The following is a 23,778-nucleotide window of genomic DNA, read 5'->3' as shown; positions in this document are numbered from 1 at the left end:
AAAATAGATGACCAAGAGACATTCATAAATGTCCAGAGGTGGTGACCTCACTGACTACTAAACACATCAGGGCCTTTATATTTTAAGAGAAGCCACAAACACCCTAGCAAAAAACACACACAGCAAAAAATTCTAACCTAAAGATAGACACGAGGCTTCTCTAAACTATACATTCATGGAACTGCTTAAAATAAATTAGATCTGCAAGCCCCACTGCAACTTGTCCGTAGACCAGCAATGCGGTTTAAAAAGCTTCTGAGCATCCTGTATATAGAAATAAAGCAGAAGTACATCGTTTTTAAAAAAAATAAATAAATCCAACTGTGGATCTCACACTGTGATAACTTCCAGCAGTAAGAGTGGTCCTTCTTGCAAGGTGCAAGGAATCCCCAGGAGTAGATGCCTTGCATTCTTCTCCTTCAGACTTAGCTTACTCACCAGCACCAAGCCAGCTAGATCATCACAGACCTCTGCTACACTGCACGTTCCCTACTGAGACAGGAGGACTTGTATCTAATGCCGCTTAAGCTGCCCATTCATGCAGATCACTGACTAAATGGGCACCTCAAGCCTGGTTATGCCAGTTTTACCTTGTTGGCCTGACCAGGTGACAGCAGGAAATCCCTATTTGAAAATTTCCTGAAAAAAAATATAAAATTACAACATGTTGTGTTCTGGCATGGAAATGAGAACATGACTTGGCTTCATCTACTCTCAAGTACTGTTTTTAAGCTTTCAGTGCTGTATTCTACCACCCTTTATCAAAAGTGGCTCTTTTGGAGGGGCACCAGCTGCTTCCCAACTGTGGTTCCCTGCAAACTTAATGCCTTCTTCCTCTTTCAGAGATGTGTAATCCCAGATGGGAGCAGAAAGCATCAACAAGCAGACCCTCACTGCCTTCTCAAAGATCAGTTCAGACCAGGTCAAAATTGAAACCACCCCAGACTTTCAGTCTTAAGCACCAGCAGACTCTGTTATAATAACACCCACAATTCATGCCTTTCAAATCAGCTAGGCGGCCAGTCACCGGCTTCGAACCCAAAGCGCAATAGCTGCCTCAGCTGCTGCTTCTGGAAGCCGCTATTTAGAAAGAATATGTGGACTGAACTAGGAACCTGTGAAACAAAAGGTGGAAACGGTACAAGGAAAACAGCAAATCATTACAGTCTGTCACTCAAGCCCCATGGGAGGCATGTCACATACTCACAGATGGGCTGCATTGGTACCAGCCATTTGCTCTCTCTCCAATTTGTTCCTTTTATGAAGGAGGTCAGGCTGTGAAGTAACCTAAAAAAGCTTTTAAGTTTGTATCTGTAGCATCCGAATGTTCAGACTTCCCGAAAACACACATTTCGTGCTCATCTCCAGAAGCATGCACGTTCCAGTACAGTTTACTTTTTATGCACTGAAGTAATTGAATTTAAAAAGCCCTGGAAGTAGCAGCTGGCACCCACAGCTTCCCTTTATTCTCAATGTCTGCCCTAAATTCTGGACTAAGGTTGCACCCTTGGGCACCACATCTTCACAGTCTTCAGCATCCAATGGCACAACCTGCATGAAGAGTAAAATAAATAAAAGGAGAAAGAACATCTTCCCTCAAATATGACCCGGAGCTTAAGGGCTAAAAATACTGCACTGGAAGCTGATTAACAGTTCTCACCACAGAACTATGAAAGCAGTGGGCACTACTTTCACATACGTCCAGCTGTGGGTTTGAGTACAGGGAGAGGCTGTGCTTTGTGAGTGTATCAGTAATGACAGGTTACAGGCACGTTTGGAGTGCACACACCACAGTGTACTTTCAGATAACCTGCTATGGAATAAATGCCCAGATCAAGTATGTAGAAAAAGGCTTCAAACAAAAAGCAGACCTCAAGCTGCTCAGCTGTGAAAAGATGGAGGTAATGTGTAATATATAAATTCTACGTCTGGGTCCAGACAGGAAAATGCTCCCTGGCTCCCCATCTTAGTTGTATGGCAGATATCCACTGGAAGAAAACCTGTGCATGTGAACAGGAAGGAAACCTTTTCATCTTAACAGGATCAATGCTGACCCGGTCAAGGCAGGGCACACAAACACACACAACAGTCCCGTCATTGCTGGAGTCCTAGGGAACCTGACCAGGCCGTCTGAATGGGACTCCAAGCCTTGCAAGCACCAGGAGGCTCTGGCGGATGGCACGCTCAGACAAAGGAGCCTAAATACCACACTTCTTAAAATAGAAACATTTCTTCTGTCAGGCAGGCTGAAGTTAGACTACACACTTTAAAGAAAATCTAATGCTTCTGCATCACTATGAACTACCTGAATTGGAATAAATCATGTTTTTGTCCAATCTACTTTAACAGACATCCTGCAGCTCTTCCTATGTACCTATTAAGAGACCAAAGTTGCTAACTCTCAGCCACTTACAGAATGCTACTCTCTAATCAATATACAATAAATGCACAATCTGTAATGCCAGAGAAATGTCCACAGTGAAATCTTTAAACTAGGAAAGAGAAGTTTCAATATTTTATTAAAATAGCATATTCAACCACTGTAACCAATAATACATTAACTTTATTCCCAGAGTATGCACAACACAGTAGTGAGTCAAAATATCCTTACCCATGGTATCAATGAAAATATCGCAAATTCAAGTGTACAACTAAAACTAAATCTTTGAAAAAATCTCTCCTTTAAAGAATACATAAAGCTCTCATACAGAATTCTTTTAAACTCCTTTATACTTAGATGTCAGTATCTCTCTGATAACCTGACAACAACACTAGCTTTTTTCTTATGCATAGTAGATCATCTCATATTTTATAGTACCCATTTTATAAATAAATTGGCATTTTCCATCTTGTTTGTGTTTATCTTCAGCTTCACAAAGAAACCAGTAAATAAAACTGTCAAGGACAGTCACAACAAAATGATCTCACAGCAAGATATAAAACCTGAAGATACTAAAAGATGCTTCTACTCTAATTTACATAAAAAGACAGATTTAAAAAGTGCAAGGCAAGAATTGCAGGGGAAGGGGAATATTTGTTTGTTATTTTTAGGCACATCCACTTCTTTAAAGCGAGCTTCAGAATGAAATTCCAGTTTATTCTTCATGATACCTGTTTCAAAGTCTCCTCGAAAAAAAAAAAAAACAAAAATAAAAGAAGAAGAAAAAAAATTACATCTGTCAAATGTCAAGCAGGGAATTTCCTGTCCAAGTAACAGTCTTCAGTTATGTCTTGTTCTTCCTTTTTTCATCCTTGCAGGTTTTGGTTTGGGAATATACTGATTGTTCGCCTGATACTCAAGTTCTTTACGGAAGTAATGAATCGCTTTATTCAAACCTTCTTCCAATGGGACCTGTTCCCAAAAGTGAAGAGAGAGCCACATCACTCTTAGTTCACATCATCTCTTTTCACAACAGTATCTTTTCAAATACAGCTACCAAAAGACTGCTTGGCAGTTTAATACTTAGCCAATATAAGTATTAACAGCACCACATGCTGGTTACATCTCTGCACTGCTAATGCGCATTAGCTTTCAAACATCACATATATTTCCTGATGCAGTAAGTCAAAAACCCCAACAAATTTAAATCTCATCAGATGGTTACGATTGGTCTGTTTGGTGTCAAAGCAGACTTACATAATTGTACTCTCAGTTCGTATTACATTGAAAGAGAAAAGCACACAGAAATTTAAGCCCCTTCTGTTTTTAATGATTAGAGATCCTCTTTTGCAGAATCTCAGAACTGTATATAACACAGAAAGGTATAAAGCTGGTGTTTTTTTTTTTTAACTTTTTATTTCTTCAGTGCTCCACTGATATACAGAAAAAGGGATACAAATTATCAGTCAGAAGCCCATTTGAAATTCTTAAATCCTATACAAGTAATCGTAATTCTTCATATTCTCTGCCTGTATTTAAATGCTAAGATTTGTAGACAGGAACAACAGAAACACCATGCACTTTTCTCAAGAGCCATAGGCTCTGACATGCTTGCCAATACCATCAACAAAGGAGAACAAAAGAGCAGCACAAAAACTACTTGTCTTGATGTACCAACACCGCACTGCTACTTCAGAGTAAGTTTGGATACTGACTGTGGCAAACACAGAAGGTCAGAAGTATAAAAGCAAACTGTTTTAAACCTTTTTTGACACTTGCCATTGTCTTTGAGCTTTCAGGCACAGCCTGTTAATATCTGGTGTCTCTGTGAATCCTTTCAGAAGGGTTTGGAGCTATCTTTTTTTCTATTAATAGGCCTACACTTACTAGATAGGTTCATATACGTCCAGGAAAGATTTTTGTCTGCAAATCTAAAAAAGCCTACAAACCACTGTGCTAGTAAGAATGGGGAACTGGCTAAGAAGTCACACCCTTTATGGTGATTAAGTAGACCCTATCTCCCCAAACATACCAGCTGTTATGATCAGCTAGGCCTGGTTATATACTTCCACATTTAACTTCACCAAAAACGTTGAGAAAGGAAAAAACAGGAACCATGAGCATTTTGCATTTCTTGCATATTAACTGTGCAGAACAAATACAGTCTTGTCATCACCTCGGATGGCTGGTAACTAAGTTTTTGAGATGGACAGACATTATTGTGGCTGGTGAGATGTTAAGACAACCCTGAGCACGTTTACGATGTATTAACAGATTTTTTGGTTACAGCGTCGTTACAGACCATCTTAGTTGTACTCCAAAGATTTTAAAAAAATATTTTAATTAAATAAAGGAATTTTTTTCCTTCCATAATGCATGTTACCACAGCAAAACAGGAATGAGTACTGCAGCAACACTGTAAATTCATTAGGTCCCATAACTATGTAATATGTATCTCAAGGGATTCATTTGGCTTACAGAAAAGTAGACACTTAGTAACATGCATGTTAGAAAGTTAAAATGCAGGGGTTTTTTTTCTACTTAAGTCTATCATAAATGCTAATGCTAATCTGCTCTACTGCATGGCACAGGCCAAACAATCTTAGCCAGTAGTTCCTGAATTGTGCACTAGGGCAACATGAGAGACAGCCTTTAAAATTACTGTCCTGGAGACTGTGTTAAGCAGATAGTCTGACAAATGAAAAGTATCATTATCATGTGGTCCTCCCTCATCCCCCTTCGCCTCCTTGTGTTTTTGCACACAACAACAATAATACAGCTGTACATACCACAGGTTCCCAACCAAGCAATAACTTGGCTTTCCTGATGTCAGGTTTTCGTTTCTGCGGGTCATCCTGTGCTTCTGAGAGAAACTGGATTTCACTCCCACTACCTATTAAACAAAAGACTGTGCATTATCATCTGCAATTCACTGTGCTTTGCATTTGCAGCTTTCCTACGTATTGGAGCATCAGGTCTTTCTGCAGCTTTTTGCTTCATAATTCTACCATTGAAATGCTTTCCACAGACACAGCTGCAATGCATAAACAGCCGAGTGAACCAGCTGTCCCACAGCAGCATGTATTCACAAAGCATTTCACAGACTCCAGCACGGATTCACAAAAAGGAAGTTATGCTTGACCAGTCTAATAACCGCCTACTATGAAATAACTGCCTCAGTAGCCAAGGGCAGAGTAGTGGATATCATCTACCTTGACTTCAGTGAGGCTTTTGACACTGTCTCTCATAACATTCTTATTGAGTCCTGGATGAGCAGACAGTGAAATGGACTGAAAAGTAGCTGCAGGGCTGGGCCCAGAGGGTGGTGATCAGTGCCATGAAGTCTAGTTGGAGGTCGGTAAATAATGGTGTGCCCCAGGCATCGATACTGGGTCAATACTGAATTACTGATACACCAGAGGGCTGTGCTGCCATCCAGAGGGATCTTGTGAAATGAGGCTGGAGAAAAGGGTTAAGAGGAACCTCACGAAGTTCAACAAGGACAAGTACAAAGTCCTGCTCCTAGTGAGGAACAACTCCAAGGCACCAGTACATGTTGGGGGCCAATCAGCTAGAAAGCAGCTTGGCAGTAAAAGTCTGGAAGTCTTGACAGACACCAACTTGAGCATAGGCAGCAATGTGCCCTTGCCCCGAAGAAGGTAAATGGTATCCTGTGCTGAAGTAGGAGGAGTGCTGCCAGCAGGTCAAAGGAGATGCTCTTCCCCCTTTCCTTAGCATGGGTGACATCTATCAGTGCTGGGTCCAGTTCTGGGCTCCCCAGTACAAGAGGCATGGACATATGGGAAAGGGTACAGTGAATGGCTACTAAAATGATGAAGAGACTGGAGTATCTCTCCTATGACGACAGACAGAGAGCTGGCGCTGTTCTGCCTGGAGAAGAGAAAGCTCAGGGGGATATAATCCATGTGTATAAATACCTGATGGGGGGAGTAAAGAAGAGGAAACCGGGGTCTTTTCAGTTGTGCCTACTGACAGGACTAGAGGCAGCGGGCACAACCTGAAACACAGGAGGTTCCTTTTGAGCCTCAGGAAACGTTATTTTACTGTAAGGATGACCCAGCACTGGTACAGGTTGCCCAGTGATGTTGTGGAGTCTCCAACCTTGGAGATACTCAAAAGCTGTCTGGACATGGTCCTGGGACACTGATGGATGTAAGTGGTCCTGCCTGAGCAGAAGAGTTGCACCAAATGACCTCCAGAGGTCCCTGCCAACCTGAACCGTCCTATGATTCTGTTAGTGCTTTTGGTAACTTCCTGTCATAGTCTCCAGTCTGATTTAAATATCCCACAGAGTACTTGACTTTCCTTACAGTAACAGGACAATTTTCCTAACTAAATCTAGCAAGTAGTTTACCTGCCATGTTACTGTGGGATTTTATGCAAGTAGAACTAAACTGCCTCTCCAAGCGGACTGAAACAGATTGTTTGTAAACAAACAGACAAATGGAGGTAACAATTATTCTATGTGCCTGACGGGTCTGGTGCTGTGATTTTCAATTTCCTTCCCCGATCTGCAGACTCATAGATGTTTTCCAGAGAGGACAGTCTTCTATTAGAAACACCACATGCATCAGCTTCTGTACTGTATGTTTGAACTTGTCTTTTTCAGATCCCTCAGAAGCACTGCTGGCATCTACAGACTAAAAACCCTTAGTCAACGGCATCAGTATGTTTCACTTCACTAGGAAGCCACAGGAGAAGACTAAGCACAACCACTTGCTTCCATTCTTCAGAGCTCTGACATGCTACAGGTATCAGAGCAAGAAGGAAGAGAAAGTCACAGTGTTTCCTTTCCAGTCACACACAAGGGAGATGCTGACAGCCCTTGCAAGAGTCACTGGTAAATCAGTGAAAAGTAGAGAAAGACTGTCACCACAGCATAAGGTTTTTAATGGTAGATGAAGGAGAAAAGCCTGCATAACTGTGAAGAATCACCTTGCTGACGCATCCGTATTTAGCTTAGATCTTACATGAGACACTTTCATTCATGTGTTTTACGTTTGATTTATGTATCGTCCCTGTGCCAAAACAAAGCTAAAAAAATGCATAAACAATATACAAAATAAGTGGTATAGATTGCACAGATACACAGAAAGAATGTATTCGGTTCTACTGTTCACGCAATAGTTTACATACAACTGAGAAGATTTGGATTATCTTAACATTTAATTATATAATCAGGATACAACTGAATGCCTTTGATAAAGTTATTAAGAAATCCAAACCCCAATTAAATTATCCATATATTACACATACTAATTAAGTAATAATCATCTAACAACAATAAGTACTTCATAAGCTTTACTAAGAACTACTTATCATACTCACCAACAAGTTTTTTAATTAACTGGGCAAATTCTAGGATAGTGTGCTCTTCTGGGTTTCCCTAGACATAAAGGGGATATTCATTACAATAGCAATTAAACACCTTAAGACATATTAGTTTTCTGACAAGAGATGATTCTAACAGGGTCATGATAAATTCTAAAGCAGCTCAACATTATGCCTTACTCCTACTTTGATGAAAAAAAATGTAACTTTGACAACCTCTATACTCATTAAAAAAGTTGCCCACCACTACATTTGCCTTGACAATTCAACGTATGCAGGGGGGTCTCCCCAAAAAATCAGTCTGTAAACAACGGCCAAATGCACCTCAGTCAGAGTAAAGGCACAAGACCCGTCAGCAGCCCATACAAACACGTCATCAGTTTCATATTTGAGCACTTTGCTGAGTTGAAGACAGATGATATAATGAAGAAGTGTGCTAAATTCTCAGGTCATTTAGAATTACAAACCCAACCAATTTAGCTGCAAACAAATGCTTCTGCATTTACTACATCTTACACATCAATATGTATAAAGGCTACTTGCTTTTCTGTACAACAGGAAATACAAGCTTCCTGTCTGCATTAGCTCACCTTCATCAGACTCAATTCCCTCCATGCCTAGCTTTCTTCATTGGAAAACCCTTCTCACTACATCATTTGACCTAAAGCTGAATATTTAGATGCATTTAGATTTAAATATGGAGTTTTCTGGAGTCAAATCACGTGATAAAGTTTAGAAATTTCAGCATTTTGATAGAAACAGAACTGAATTCATGGCTACAGTAAAAAAGTGGGGAAAACCAATTAAAAACCCAAAAAATACATCAAAAAAAAAAAAAACCAAAACAACCCAAAACCCAACAACTGCCCTGCAAAGCTGAATACCTGATCTGGCAAAAGTCGGTATAGAAATAAGCTGGTATATACATCCTTTTTCTATTCTTACATCGACTGCTAAGAATAAGGTGACAAAAAATGGGATAGAACAAAAATCCTATTAGAAAAGTTAGTCTCTAAGCAACTTTAATCAATATTAGAAAACTATACAATCAAATACTACCCTATTTTGCTCTAATCAAGGCTAGTATGAAGTGATTTCTAATTATTTAGAGCTAAGTATTCCTTTAGTACTTTTTTTTCATTGAAATCAGTCTTCAATAATTTCCTTAGCATACTTTGCAAGTCCCCACAGGCTCATGGTTTTTTCAGTTTTTTTTTTTTCAATTTCTAATTACATAAATCCTTTTGCTAAAACAAATTAAAAGCTACAAAATTTATCCTGTTCTCGAAACTATAAGATCTTAACATCTAGCTTAATCTTCTTATTTATAAAGAGAACACACAGAAGAATACATTATCATAATGGAAAGCACTTTTTTCTCTATTTCTTCTATAAGTCAGCATCAATACAATGAGGAAAACAGAGGTTATGTTGGCCACTGCACAGTAAATACAGTAGAGTGGAGCTCTCATACTTACCAAGTTGACAGGACTGCTGACATTGCTGTTCATCAATGCCACCAACCCATTCACAAGATCACTATAAAAAGGGAAGAATATATTGATCAATTTCCACTTCCTTATAAATAATATTTTCGTCTAAAAAGAAAGATGCCTCCTTAGTGCTCCAATAAAGCAGATCACGTAGCTAAGGGAGGAATGCTGAAATCAGATTTACATTGTATACTTCTTCAGTGGGTGCATGTTTTCTCAGCTTTTTGTTCCATGAACTCTACCGGAAGATATACTGAACTGGAGGTTAGTTTGAAAGGGCAGTTATCTTGAGATACACTAGCAGTATACCTATTCCCTCCAGTACCAAAGCATATTTTGAGGCCCATTTCCAATATATTTCAAACAGGCCAGAGTAAGTTGTAAGACAGAGACACATGACATCAGCACCTGCATCGTAGTTTGTTGTTTGAATTGTCTTCTTGCTTTTAATTCTTAAATCATGTTTGTTAAAAAACAGTATTTTGGTGCTACCTTCCCTAGCAACATAACCCAAAGTTATTTTGTGTTATCAGCAAAAAACTTCTCTGCTCATCCGTGGACATACAAATCCAGATCCCGTTCATTATGACTTACAATCAGGAAAAGAGTGTCTACTTTGAACTGGTGAGGTTACCATAGCATTATCACCACTGCTATTATTTTCAGCAGAGTGAAAGCAATTTCCAAGTGGAGGATGAGTAAAACAACCCTGCAGCCTGGTACGGAAGTTCAGCTAGTGCAACAGAACAAAAGATTCTGAGGAACAGATTAACTTTTTCGTAGTGAAAGCACACTTTGGCCCTGCTTAACCTTCGAAGATTAGCCAAAGCAATACCCCTCAACTGGTTTCTCCCCCCAGAGGTGCACACATGCTTGTACAGTACAAACACTGCCCACAGACCCCCAAGGACACAAGGTGGCAGCATTGCATTAAAGTGCAAGGACTGACAAATCGCTCAGCATCAAAAACTTGCCTACCAGTTACTTGCTATCCCTTGAAGGAGAGAACACATTGATATTCCAATTCAAAGTTGTAAAACAACTAACGTTTTGTTTCTTGGTACTTTTAAAAACTTCAGTGACTTGCTTCTGAAAGTAAAGCCGGCCTAAGAATGAACATAATTTATCTGACTAAAATGCACATGCATACAAAGCCCACCAAGCTCAAAGAACCATCAACTGAAGTAAATATCAGCCAGTACAGACAAGTCTTACCTGACATACTGGAAAGCTCTCGTCTGAGTCCCAGGTCCATAGACCTAAAAGCAGATGAAAATCAGAAAAGTTACATAAATATAAAAGTCCTCTCTAGCCCAATTATCTCCTTCTCATCATTCTAGAAAAACGTCCCAAGTCACAAGCTCAACCTTACAGGAACGGAAAAAGATGTGCTTGCAGAGTCTTTGGCAAAGTATCAATTCTTTGAGGGTTGAAGGTCTTTTTCCTCTCAGACGTGTCTCCAGTAAACACACCCCTTAGGCATTCTGTTAACCACAAGTCTGCATGTAGGAAACATTCTCAGAGATGTAGGACAGAGAGATGCTTTGTGCTCTCCTGGATAGCACAGCATGCGCTCAGACAGAAAAGAGTGCCAAATATTTAAAGCACAGCTCAGACTACTAAGATGTGGCTATGACAAGCAACTTTTATTTGCTCACTAACAACTGCCAGCTTCAAAGAGACCTCCAAATGTTAGTGGCCTCTAAAAAAATTGTCAAGAAAAATAGCACTGTAACCTTTTAAAGCAATCAGGACAAAAAAAAAAAAAAAATATGTGGCTCTAAATATTGCCCTCTGGGGAACTGGGAGGTAAAATAATTTCTAGAGGATATGAATACCAAAGTCACCTGTACAGATTTCAAATTCCTAAAGGGAAAAAGATAAAGTTGCCTGGATTATGTGATGACACTTTGGAGCAAATAAATTGTTTAAGCTCAAACAATCATTAAAACATACTTCAAGTGTCCACAATGGTATCAGATAACATTTTTTCACAGTTTAATTGCATGCAGTAGTAAAGTCTCTAAAATTGCATGCAGTAGCAAAGTCCCTTAAATTCTGAAAGCTATCGGTAGACATATTTAAGTCATGGAAACACTTAAGTTTAACTGGGGACACCCACATCTTACCATCAACCTGCTACTACAGAAAAGCTGGTTGGAAAGACAGAATAGAAAGCATGTTTGTTTTCCTACGGGACAAGAATTAATACAATTGTTATACACGCCCCCATCTGTCCCTTGGTAAGTCTGTTGCTCTCTGAGGCTGATGCAGAACCAAAAAGTTCACATCAAGTAAGATCAGGGGCTTAAGATTGTACGCTATAACTCATTCTCAGAGAAATGTGCCATGAGAGCACACTGGTAAAGGCGCCCAAAGCAAAGAGAAGCAGATTCTATGTACGTATGTAGTGCTTCCTGCCTGTTTTCTTTTGGCTTGTGGGACAACTTTTAGAGAACTATGTAATTTGTGCATGATTTCTGCAAAATCATCCATGTGGCTTCCTTGCCTATGTGCAGACAGTGGCTAGAAAATACAATGTTGTTTCCTCCTCCCAATTTCTCTTAATAAACCCTTTCCTTACAATAATACAGAGCAACAACAGTCACATTTGCTTAAAGAGAATGTTTTCTCAAAAGATTATTTACTCCTTTTTAACAACTACTTTGAACCAAGAGACCAAACACATTCAGTTTCTAAAAAAGACCAATGCTTGACTGGTATTCCTGTCAACCAAATTCTGTGAAGACACAAGGGTGAAATTTCTTCTGGTCTCAACTACCATTATTGCTGATATTGCTGACTTGGTCAGCTAAACAACTCTCCTGTTAGCTCTCTTCTCATAGTCAGTAGTTTTCAATGTCAGATAGTTACTCCCTACAGAATAGTGATGTTAGACAAAATGTTCAATTTTATCCTCTGTTACATTCTTGATAAAGTCTAAACAGCATGACAGCTAGAAAAGTAATTAAAAAAAGCTTTCACTATTCCCTCTCTCAGAACAGCAATGACTCCATGCTTATCTTATTGATGCTCTGAAATACTCCACAGATTATGTTTTAAAACAAGATAACCACTTCATATTTAATAAGCCTTCACACAACTTTCACTCAGTGTTCTCATTCTGTTCTTGTTCTAAAAGTTTACAGTACTACCTTCAATAAAACTTGAGAAACCAAACATGAATGAAAAAAAAACACGTTTGAGAAGCCATAGATGGAAATAATAGATCACTACATGCACTGGGAAACAAACTTGAAAAAGAGAAGTACCCTCTACAGGCTTGATAAGCTTTCTAAACAGCATCTAGAGGCTCAGACTTTATACCCCAGGATGCCATTCTACAAACACACAATACTGACAAATCCACATACAGTTACACTCACATTTTGATACAAGCAAGTCCTATACGGACCAACGTACCAAATCAAGAAGCTCCATCTTGTCTGCTTCTATTTGATTAGTGTCTTGCAACAAACAGAACCAGCTTCAACCTACAGCTTTGGGGAGATGACTGGCTAAGAAAACGAAACTCTTTCTGCCAAAATTTGAGTGCTTTTTTTGATGTTTCGAAAGCAAAAAAAGAAGTAAATCCATGTGGTTGTGCAATTAGTCTGTTCAGCACTGAAGAAACACCTATCAGGAGAGGCTAGGCAAGCTAGAAACACTGGTTTTGTCAGCTACCTAAGACTGAGCTCTGACATCTGCAGTCTTAATGCTGACTTAGATGACACATTAAATGTCGTATTAAATGCTTCCATAAGCATTTGATCTCAGATTCCAAACTCCTACTCGCTGTGTCAGGATGCTTCCTCATTTATTTTACCTACCCTCATTATTTTATAACAGTAAACTAAACAGGATGAGGGCACAGGGGTCAGGCACTGTGTACTGCTAAATTAGTAGCAGCACCTTTGGCAGAGTATCGGCCTATGGCAGCTGTTGCTCTCCCATACAATGTTGTGACATTGCTTAACCATTACCAGGAGCCAAAGACCATTAATGGCAAACAGTGTGGATGCAGCACTCTGTTTCGGCAGGAAAATTTAGCTCTATAGAGGTGGTCATGTCACACCAGTTTCTCAACAGCAACAAAAACCAGCCCTGTCTGGCTTTATTTACTAATAGGTGATGTAGCCTGAAGGCCTTTAATGTTACATTAACCACAGAAAACTCAGGCTGATCTCCAAGCTTGCAAAAAGACATTTATATGTCTAACTTCCAAGGAGGGTTTCTCAAAAAGAATAAGTGCCAAAACATGACTCTGTAAGCCTTGTCACACCATGTCCCCATAGAAGAGTTCTGACAGACAGAGATGGAAGTTCAGGATGACTAAAATACGTTGTCAGATTGAAACTGGTAGCCCTGTTTCTCCCTGGGAAAGGAACACAAATACCACAACAGAGCACATCTTTGGATACAGAATTCTATACATTTGAGCTTGATATACTCGAAGATTAGAATTTACAGTGAGGGGAGAGAAACCTCAGGGATGGGATATAAAGACGAACAGTTCATGTCACTGAGAGGTCATCACTTACAGTTAGTGGTTCCCCCTGAAGAGCTTGTAGGATAAAATTACTGACAACTCTACCATCGTTCATATGCATTCGAGGACCAAAGGTATTGAATATTCTGGCAACCCTCACTTCAACTCCTTCCTGTAGACAAAAGAAAAAGAATTGTTGCTACTTTAATAAGAGTGTCTTTCATCCTAGAAGTGCAAATTAACTCTCCTTGTCCAAAAGGTTTCTTAAAAATCCATCTTACAGCTTTCACAAGCATTGTTTTTTCACCATATTTCTAAACTCTCCTCAAAGTTAGTAGAAACTGTAGCGCATATAGCAAAGTAATTTGTTCTAGTTCTCAGTATTTGTACAGTGCAACATTTGTACAGTGCAACATTTGTACAGTGCTTCTGAACATGAGGTGGCAGATAACATAACCAGTGCAGTAACACCCAGTGAATAAGAACTGTATCACAGCTTACAGTAAGTTTCCAAAAAGGTCAGGAATACACACAAACAAACAACGATAAGTACACTAAACAATTAATTTTAGTTATCTGTGTGATGGAGAGTTCTGCAGAGTTATACTCATGAATTAGCGCAACAATGACAGCTGCAGGTGAAAGAAAATGCCTTATCACTAACTTCAAAATTCAATTTGCACTATACTGTGGCAATATAAAGAACAAAGTTTTCCAGTTACCTGAGGGAAATCAGAAGATGGTATTTCTTACAGCACAGCAAGGATATAAAAACCCACAACCCCAGAGCACAGAGACTATGGAAAGCATTCAGATCTTTGTTGGGAAGCTGCTTGTATTTTTTTAGTCCACGGCTTTGATAATCACTGCATAACAGTCTTCTAACCTTGTCTGCACTATAAAGTTATTTTGCAATTGTTAACAGCACAGACCATGTAGGAACAGAAGAGATACTACAGCATTAGCAAAACCACTGTGTTTGAATACCAGCCAGAAGACCCAACAGTGTTTTCCTGTTTTATTTTCCTATAGTTTGAAGAAGTGTTGCTCCACTGAGAGAAAAAAAACCCAAACTCATCTATTATATCCATGTTATGTTTGCATTAGGAAATTGTGAAAACTCGGATAAAACTATACAATTCACGAACAGATACTTAACCAATGAAACTCTCCACTTACAGAGGGGCTCCTATTACTGATGACCCAGTGAAATAAAAGGTTGCATTTTTACAACACTGTCTCAGATACTGCAGCATCCTCCTTCTCCCCTTTTCACCTCACTTCCTCTAACGGAATATTAAGAGCAGATAGCTTTGGAAAACTATATTCCACTTCTACATTTGTACAAGATCAAACACAGTGGTTTGGTTCCTGTGCAGAGCTTCTACACAGCAAAAAAAAATATTATAGACAGCTTTCGTTCATTAGAAAATATGCAGATCCATTAATCCAATAGTACAGAGAATATATCCCAGCAGGTTTTACAAAATGGCAGGACTATGAGAAGCGCTGTATGATGGCAACTGGAACAAGCCAGTTTCAAAATTTTAGCATTATTTAATCTCTAGATTATTACAGTTTGCAGGACTTACTTTGTTGAACTATGGGAAAGGATTTTTATCTCTGTTTTCTCTTTTCTGAAGTATAAAAGCCTAAGTGTGAACCAGTGGTCAAAAGTAGCTCTGTTTCCTCTTTCAAAGCAGAGCCAGATAATTAAGAAGATAAAAGTGATTAACAACAAACAGTACTTGAAGTTTTCAATGGAACTGTCACATTTATTGAGAATATTAACATAACTATGAGTTTGTGACCTTTACGACTTTGCAAAGGAAAGGTATTGCGGACGATTTTTCTTTTGTTTCTGAACTTCACTGACTTGGTATATAATAACTCGGACAGAACAGTAGTTGCAGTGCTGACACCTGCATATTAGGAGTGTCAATGTCATCTCAGTCAGCAGTGAGAGGGGCTGTAACATCTTAGATCATCTTACCTACATTAAAGGCACTGCCCAATGTGGCTGGCTGTCTGTAGCACCTTACAGACTCCTCTTTCCAATCCTGGCATCACTACTGTTCCTGAATGTGAAACTCCTCTGCATGCTTCTAAAAAGCTGAAGGGATCCATGATATCTTTACCACCACAGTTCAGCTTTGGGCAGGTATACATCCAACAGCAACCCACCATTTGAGTCTTTAAAGGATTGTCCTAAGGAGATGCAATGCTTCCTCTTCTTTCTCTATGCTGTCAGAATCACAAACAATTCAATTCCATTCTTCTGCAAAAAGCAACAATTCTGCTTCTTTTCTTAAGCAAACTGCTAACAAACTTAATGTGAAAACACCAAAAAATAACGCTGAATGCTTAAAAGCAGCCTGTCTTGAATATCAAGGAAATAGCGAGTGATAACTAGAGAATACGGATAAACTCCCAAAAGACATCAAAGCAAACTGTTTTAATTCAACATAGCTACTTGATTCTTATCTAATTAATCAGTAAGTGCCTGGTTATTCACTATTCAATGCTTTTTCAGTTTCAATTCAATCAACAGTTTTCATTATCCCTACATTGTCCATCAAGGCTTTTCATGATTCCTGAAACCAACTAAATTTGTGAATTAAAGATTGGGGGAAAGTATAACTCAATATTAAACAGAAAATCACTTCAGTACCGCAATTGAAATGCACATCTATATTTAACAAATTTCAACATCAATTTTCATGTGTTATTCTCTCACATTAATATAATAAACATCACCTCTAGCACGTCTTCCCTCCTCTGTTACTTATCAAGATTTTTGGCACTCTGATCCTTCACAGTCCTGGTATTGATATTCATCAAGGCAGAGCACAACACTTGTCCACGTAAAGAAGATTATACTTTATATGTAGTTGCAGTAACTCAATTCACACACCTGTATATGCAGTTTATGCAAAAATACAATGCACTGGAAGGACTAGGAATGACAGGCAGAATAGCGACAGAAAAAGTACAGAATGGAGGAAGTAAACAGACTAACAAGCTGCTATAACAAGACAGTTTCAAAACTATGCCCTGCACCTTGTAGAGGCAAGTGAGTGAACTGAAAAAGCCTTTCTAGGAGGGAACGCTAGCAAGCACTGAAAAAGAGAGGAAAAAAAGGAATTCTGAAGAAGTCCAAATCAGAGGATGCAATTTAGTTACCTGTTGAACAGGGCACAGGACTAAAGACTCCTGTGGCTTGAGAAAAGTTCCAGAAGCAGGTACTTCCACTCACACTACGGAGAATAGTTGACCTATATTTCCAGACAAACTGAAGGAGGGAGAGCCGCTCCCAGAAGCCTATAGCAAATATCACATCTTTTCAAACCATACACTTGGGTGCCTCACATGGGATAACTCGTGTACATGCTTTGAAATTGTGAGCCCTGCCTTTCTCCAGCAAATATGGAACTCCTCACCCTTAGTTTCAAGCTGATGCTTATACATTACTGAATCCTACTGCTCTTGAACAATTCGATAAGGAAGTACTGCTGGGCTTGTTTAAAGACAGTGGTTATAAAGAGGAGATAAAGTAAATAAATGCTTAATTCATAGGGTCAAAATAAACGAACAAAACACTGCCAACAGAAAAAGGGTGCACCAAAAACGTCTTGGTCAGGACAGGCTACTTAGGAACTCTGGCAACTGTGAATACAGAGTCATAAACTTTGACTAGATTCAAGAACTGTTCTGATTCAAAAGCCCGTCTGAAAGTACAACGTAGAAGTTATTTTTTAATTTTTTTTAACATAATTAGATATACAAGGTACATAAATTTGTGCACAATGATGGAAAACTCTGGAAAAGATGACAAAAAAAAAAGCAGAAATAAGTTTGCTTGTTTTCTCTTTTTATTGAAGTTGAGAAGATTCTGGAAAACTTTTTGTCTGAAATCCTGTAAACCCAGTTGTTTTGGGCTAGACCACTCCTGTCTGAAAACTCCCTTAAAAGCACCATATTTATTTTCATAGCAGTAGTCACATTTTTCCACTAGCAAAAAATGATGTTTCCTCCACTAATAAAAGAGTATCATCTAAATTCCAGGGAAAAATAGAAGCTAAACACTGTTACAGATTGTGGGACAAGTTGGGCAGACTTCACTAACCCATAATAAATCACAATTAATAATCTCACAGAGTTGCCCTTAGGACAGAAAGCTCATTTGCATCATGAGTTTTCACTTAATGTATGTGTGCATTGCAGATCCACCTTACAAACCTTTGCTATCCTTTGTAAATTCTGCATAAAATTTATGGGATAGTACCATGACTCATCCTGTGGCTTTAAGATACAGCCCATGATTTTCAAAATGACCTACAGTCTTGCCCTTTTAAAAGAATACTACAGCATGTAGTGCAAACTTGCAAAAAATTCAGTACCCTACAGCACAAAAAATGTTCATAAAACCTACAATATTCAACTGCTAACGGACTACCAGACCCTCAAGACGTATCTTGCTACAGTGAAGACATCATCCTGAGCAACAGCAGTACCTCCGTATTGCACCTTAAATGATTTAAAGAGAACAGAGGAGACACAAACCTCTACCTTTCCTGTCTAATAAAATTACTACAACCTCTGTACTAAAACAACACATCTAAAGCCTAACCAGGAGTTTAATTCTGTTCTCAAGGTTTTTCAAAATCCTTAGTATTTTATCATTTGAAGGTTTAATATTCTACAGAATATACTACATTGATTGACTTACGCCTTTGTATATTAAAGCTGCAAATATTAAGAAAGAGTGATATGATTTTCTTCACTAGTGTGTGACATTTGCTAATCAAATAGTCTCCCAGAGACTAGCTGAACAGCAATTAAGTAAGATAAAGTTCACATACAGGTAAAGATGATGCTGGGTTTATTACTACACACAGAATCTGGCATGGATTATAACACCCATAGAAACTGGCATGCATCATTTCACAAATATATTTTAAATTACATTTTTATGTTCATGTTACTGCATTTGTCTGAAAAAGTACATTGCATACCTAAGTATTTGTATCTTTCATTAAGGGCTGTATTTATACCTACATATTTTTAAACATTTCTAAAGTGATTTAGAATTCATTGCTCCTATATGGGTACTCATTAAAGAACTTCCTCATTTTTACCTGTATATTCTGATTTCAGTTATGCTCATTAAACACTAGATATTTATCAGTAATGGCCCTATTCCACAAAGCACTTCTTAGGCACAGGACCAATTTAAAACAACTCTGTTATTTGCCTCCCAAATCAGTAAGGTCATCTCACTTTAACATATCCAAAAACCACTTACGATACTGAAAGACATACTATGTGTATCAAAAAGACTAAAGCACATTTCTTGAACATCTTCTGAAGGAAACCACAACAGATGGGAGCAATAACAATTTTGCGTTAAAGGAAACAGATTTTGTAGCTACAGTATGAACACTCCTACTCAAGACACTCTCTTTTGCCTTCCTATCCCTTAATACTCCAGCAAGATCCAGTTTTGCCACCCATTTGACTTCTATATAATAATTACAGAAAATCCACTGAATCTGATGCAAGTTTCATACCTGTTTCATGTACGCATAGCACATGGTCTCTGCAACCCTCTTTCCTTCATCATAGCAAGCTCTTGGACCTATGGGATTCACATGGCCCCAGTAATCCTCATTTTGAGGGTGAACTTCAGGATCTGCAGGGAGAAAAACACCTTAAATGATCTTCAATCAAAAAGGTGACTCTATATAATGAATCTTTCAGTAGATCATAGGTGTTACACAGTTTAACAGCTTCCCTCCGAACAATGCTTTTAAAGTAAGTTTCAACACCATTCCTTGAAAGTGTATTCTACAGAACCATGACAATGACAGTTATGGAAAATGTGAGACTTTCTGGACAACCAAATACAAGCAAACAACAGCCATCGTCTGTAAAAGTGCAACTTTTCTCTGCAAGGACAGACTACATCAAGGGAACAAAAAAGACTTATCTAAAGCAATCCAAATGAAATATTATAGGTTATGTAGGCAGAACTTTTACCTGTAGTTGGAAAAAAGAAACTAAAGCATCCTCAAGTTTTATAAAGTACGAAACAAGGAAAGAAAAATGAAATGAAAAATTATTGCATTCCTTAAAGCAGAAAGAGTAGAGCAGTGTACCACAATGTACTTGCTATGTTTCCTCTACTTTTCTTAAGCATTTTTGCCAGCTGTCACAAGGCACAGACAATCGGGTTAGACAATCCTTTGGTCTGATCTGGTACAGAAGTTCTTGATTACAAAAAACCCACCTAAAAATCTCACAGGAATCTGTGTGTGTGCTCTATACGCTTCAAACAATAATAAAATCCCATTGTTACATTTCCCCACTTCACTATCTGTGCTGCCCTATCCTTCTTACTGGGTTTTGAAGTATAAATTCTACAAAGCCTGCAAGTGTTACAGGCTAATTTTTGGAACAACTTTGTCCATCAGTTCTAATTAATCCTTCCAGTTTTTATTCCACTCACAGACATAATTACAGGTTAATTCCTCCCATTTAAGAGCCACGGAGCAATGATAACTGCTGAGAGGTTTTACATGATTATAAAAGCCTGCAGCATTCTTAAGAGGGCCCCAGAAGGTGCTGTGATCTGGAAAGTTGCTTCAGTTTCTGCCTCCTTTCTGGCAAAGGCAGCCCTACAAAGCACTTGGAAACTCCCTATACAACACTGCTTTGCGAACTCCTGTGGAAACAGCTAACAGAATTTTTCTGACTTTATTTTGTCCTTTATTTTTCAGTAAAATTACTTTATCTGTTTAGTCAAGAGTATGATTTTAATAAGCTCTCTCCACTGGCTTTACTGACACAACAAAGCCTGATAATGGGAGTTTCAACTTTTTCACTTCAGCAGGAGATGGCAGCTCCAAAATATGGTGGGTTTTTTGCATGTTGGTCCCCTGTTCCAGAAGGGAGTTTGTCAAATACAGAAGAGTCCTTGGGGCTACCATTTTTCACAGTGGACAAGGGACACTCAAGCTGCTTACTTGGCTACTCAGTCATCTTAGCGGATCTCTTGCTTGTGTATTTGCTCTGAATCTTCTTGAAGTTATTCTACCAAGCGTACTCCTCATTTTTAACTCAGAAAGTTTTGTATCTTGTTACAGAGAGGAGTATTTTTTTGTTTTCTTGTTTGCTTTTTAAAGCCTACACTCTCAAGCAAGCATTCACAACAGCAGGAAGCCTCCTAGTACGCACACAGTCTGGCACATACCCCAGGGAAGTACCGAAGATTCTCATTTCATCTAGCTCACAGTTCTATCAGTCATTCTCTTGCTGCTTCATTTCTTAGTAACAGCAAAAGGGAGAAGGAGAGATATGGTACCATTGCTCAATATTACGTTTCAAGAGACATTGCAATGGCATGCATGCACAATCACTGTTTTCTTAGCTTGGAGGTTATGTCCCTGTCTCTTGCACTGTACTGCAAACATTAGGGAGATCGCTAAATTGTAACAATACAATTCATAAATACACTGGGAAGACAGAAGCAGATTTGCTACTGAAATTATCTTTCTTCACAGGTTTTCTCTATGGCATCAGAGATCACTACTCAAAATTGCCCCACAAGCCATTTGAAAGCGAGGCATGAACTGAGACATAGGAAAGTTACAATGCCTGAGCCTCCTTCGAATAAAGATTAAAAGTACTAATGCTGACATTTTAAGCTGTGAGGAGTACATCCGATAAAGAAATCAAGACAAGACAGTGATGAAAATCTATCAGTCATCCAACAAAAGGTTTATAAATACCCCTTTACATAGTCACACCTCAAGAACTCTAAACACTGCTTTATCCTTCTTACCTCCATATACCTCTGATGTAGACGCCAGCAGTAGACGTGCTCCAACACGTTTGGCTAGCCCTAAATTTTGGACAATAGAGAAACAACATCATTAGATCAAGTTCCAAGAATCTTTCAGTCACTTTGAGTGCTTTAGCGTGACCTCATTTTACACGTTTTTAAAAAGAATTTGACTTCCCTCACTAGATAAATCCAGCTGTAAATCACATCCACATACGTGATGTGTTTGCTTCTGTGACTAACAGTTACACTGAACGAAGATCCAAGAGCTTAACATATCACACCCTAAAGAAAGACCAAGGAGGCATAAACCATTGTAGTTATGAAATCAGGACCTTGAAATAACACACTATATAATGAATACCAAAACTTAAAGATAAGCTACATAAGGAAACTGATACAGAATTAACATGTTATAGGACAAAATCAATTGTTTTCCCCTTATTATGCCCTTTTTAACAGCCTGGATGATCCTACCGATCATTTAAGATTATTCTGCACTCCATTTCAATGACTTTCTTACCTTCAATTTGGCATGACCAGTCAAAGAAATCTCTCATCTATGCTGTATAACTGTCTGGTAGCTCAATAGCTTATGAATCGGTTAATTCTCTGAATTGTACTCACTAGATTATCATTCAAATGACAAACTCAGCTGACCTAATACCCAGCGGTCTTTTTGCCTCATAATAACACTTCGGATCACTGACACTCAGTTCAAGCTGCAGCATTTGCCAAATGGATCAAAGATAGGAGGAAAAAGTAGTTAAGGCTCGAGGCCTTCTTTTCATAGGCCCATTCTCAGCGTCAAAACCAACAAAGCTGAAAATGTTGCATTGTAATTATCATGAAGCTAATATTAATTGTCCTTGCAGAATTTTCTAGCCAAGGCATGCACAAGAGGGTGCAGTACTCTTAATGTTTGGGGGTTTACAAAACCAATACAGTTTCACCTAGTTCAACATTTACCGTGGTGGAAAGGAACAGCCACTCAGGGCAAACATGGGAATGTCTGCAGTCACCAAGTTGAGGAGTGCAGTCATGGATGCAACTTTGCTACAACACCCCGTGCTCTTAATTGTTTCTATGACTTCTATTATTACCGCACAGTTATTACCCCATATCTAAGTTACAGGCATGAAATTCTTGTACTTCGATAGCTGAGCTTGCATGCTTACAAAAATCTTCAAAGAGGGGAAAACAGCCCCTTATTGAAAACATTCAACTCATTTGCTCCATCCTTCCCTCCTTCCAATAACTCCATCCAGGTTATATTATGTCTAACAAAGTTAAGTAAGAAAAAAGATTTCCACTTACCCAGCATGTTTAATGTCCCAATAGTGTTGGTCTTTAACGTTTTAATAGGATTATACATGTAATTTGGAGGAGAAGCAGGAGATGCTAGATGATAGATCTGGTCCACTACAGAAAAAAGAGGGAGGATGAAAGCATTATTATTTTGCTGTGTAACATGTTAAATGAGAAAATATTAAGGTCAAGAAACAAATACTTCTTTGTGCATTTCTACTGAGGGAACTCGCAATTTTTTATATTGCTACCTTTAAATAACTTATAATATATATATGCATACAAACCTTTTGTAATCCAAAGCAAAACTTAATTTTTAGTAAAAGAAAACCTGAAGCATAATATTGACGCTATTGACAAAGATACAGACGCCTGTCCGGATATTGACAGTTTTCACTTCTAAAAATGCTAGTTACGAGTAGAATCATAGAATGGTTTGGGTTGGAAGGGACCTTAAAGATCACCCAGTTCAATCCTCCTGCCATGTGCAGGGTCATCAGGCTGCTCAGGGCCCCATCCAACCTGGCCTTGAATGCTTCCAGGGAGGGGGCATCTACAACTTCCTTGGGCAACCTGTTGCAGTGCCTCACCACCCTCATCATCAAGAATTTCTTCCTAATGTCTAGTCTAAATCTTCCTCTCTCCAATTTGTAGCCATTCTCCCTTGTCCTATCACTACATGCTTGCAGAAAGTCCCTCCCCAGCTTTCTTGTATGCTCCCTTCAGGTACTGGAAGGTTGCTATAAGGTCTCATCAGAACCTTCTCTTCTCAGGCTGAACAACCCCAACTCCCTCAGCCCGTTACTCAGTGCTGCCTGAGTACTTCAGAGATTTCCAGAAGCCACAGAAGTACACACAACCTTCTATTGCTTTCAAGTTTTTAAGTGACTACCAGCTTCAGAATATTCTCAAA

General features: G+C 38.8%; 1 protein-coding gene across 3 annotated transcripts in view; it reads right to left on the bottom strand.

Moving 5' to 3' along the window:
- Positions 1-2,545: 2,545 nt before the first annotated feature.
- Positions 2,546-23,778, bottom strand: part of UXS1 (UDP-glucuronate decarboxylase 1) — a 54,582-nt gene continuing 33,349 nt past the window's right edge. For all 3 annotated transcript variants that reach the window (XM_054076620.1, XM_054076627.1, XM_054076636.1), the window contains 9 exons: positions 22,875-22,979; positions 21,558-21,617; positions 19,285-19,406; positions 13,767-13,886; positions 10,441-10,484; positions 9,211-9,271; positions 7,730-7,787; positions 5,170-5,273; positions 2,546-3,352 (listed from right to left, as the gene is read on the bottom strand). In XM_054076620.1, coding sequence (XP_053932595.1) covers positions 3,221-3,352; positions 5,170-5,273; positions 7,730-7,787; positions 9,211-9,271; positions 10,441-10,484; positions 13,767-13,886; positions 19,285-19,406; positions 21,558-21,617; positions 22,875-22,979 — 806 coding nt within the window. In that variant the 3' untranslated portion in view covers positions 2,546-3,220. The remainder of the gene's footprint in view (positions 3,353-5,169; positions 5,274-7,729; positions 7,788-9,210; positions 9,272-10,440; positions 10,485-13,766; positions 13,887-19,284; positions 19,407-21,557; positions 21,618-22,874; positions 22,980-23,778) is intronic.

Source organism: Cuculus canorus, chromosome 1 (assembly GCF_017976375.1).
Source record: "Cuculus canorus isolate bCucCan1 chromosome 1, bCucCan1.pri, whole genome shotgun sequence".
Lineage (NCBI taxonomy): Eukaryota > Metazoa > Chordata > Aves > Cuculiformes > Cuculidae > Cuculus > Cuculus canorus.
The sequence above is the reverse complement of the archived record's forward strand: the minus strand, read 5'-3'. Positions and strand labels throughout refer to the sequence as shown.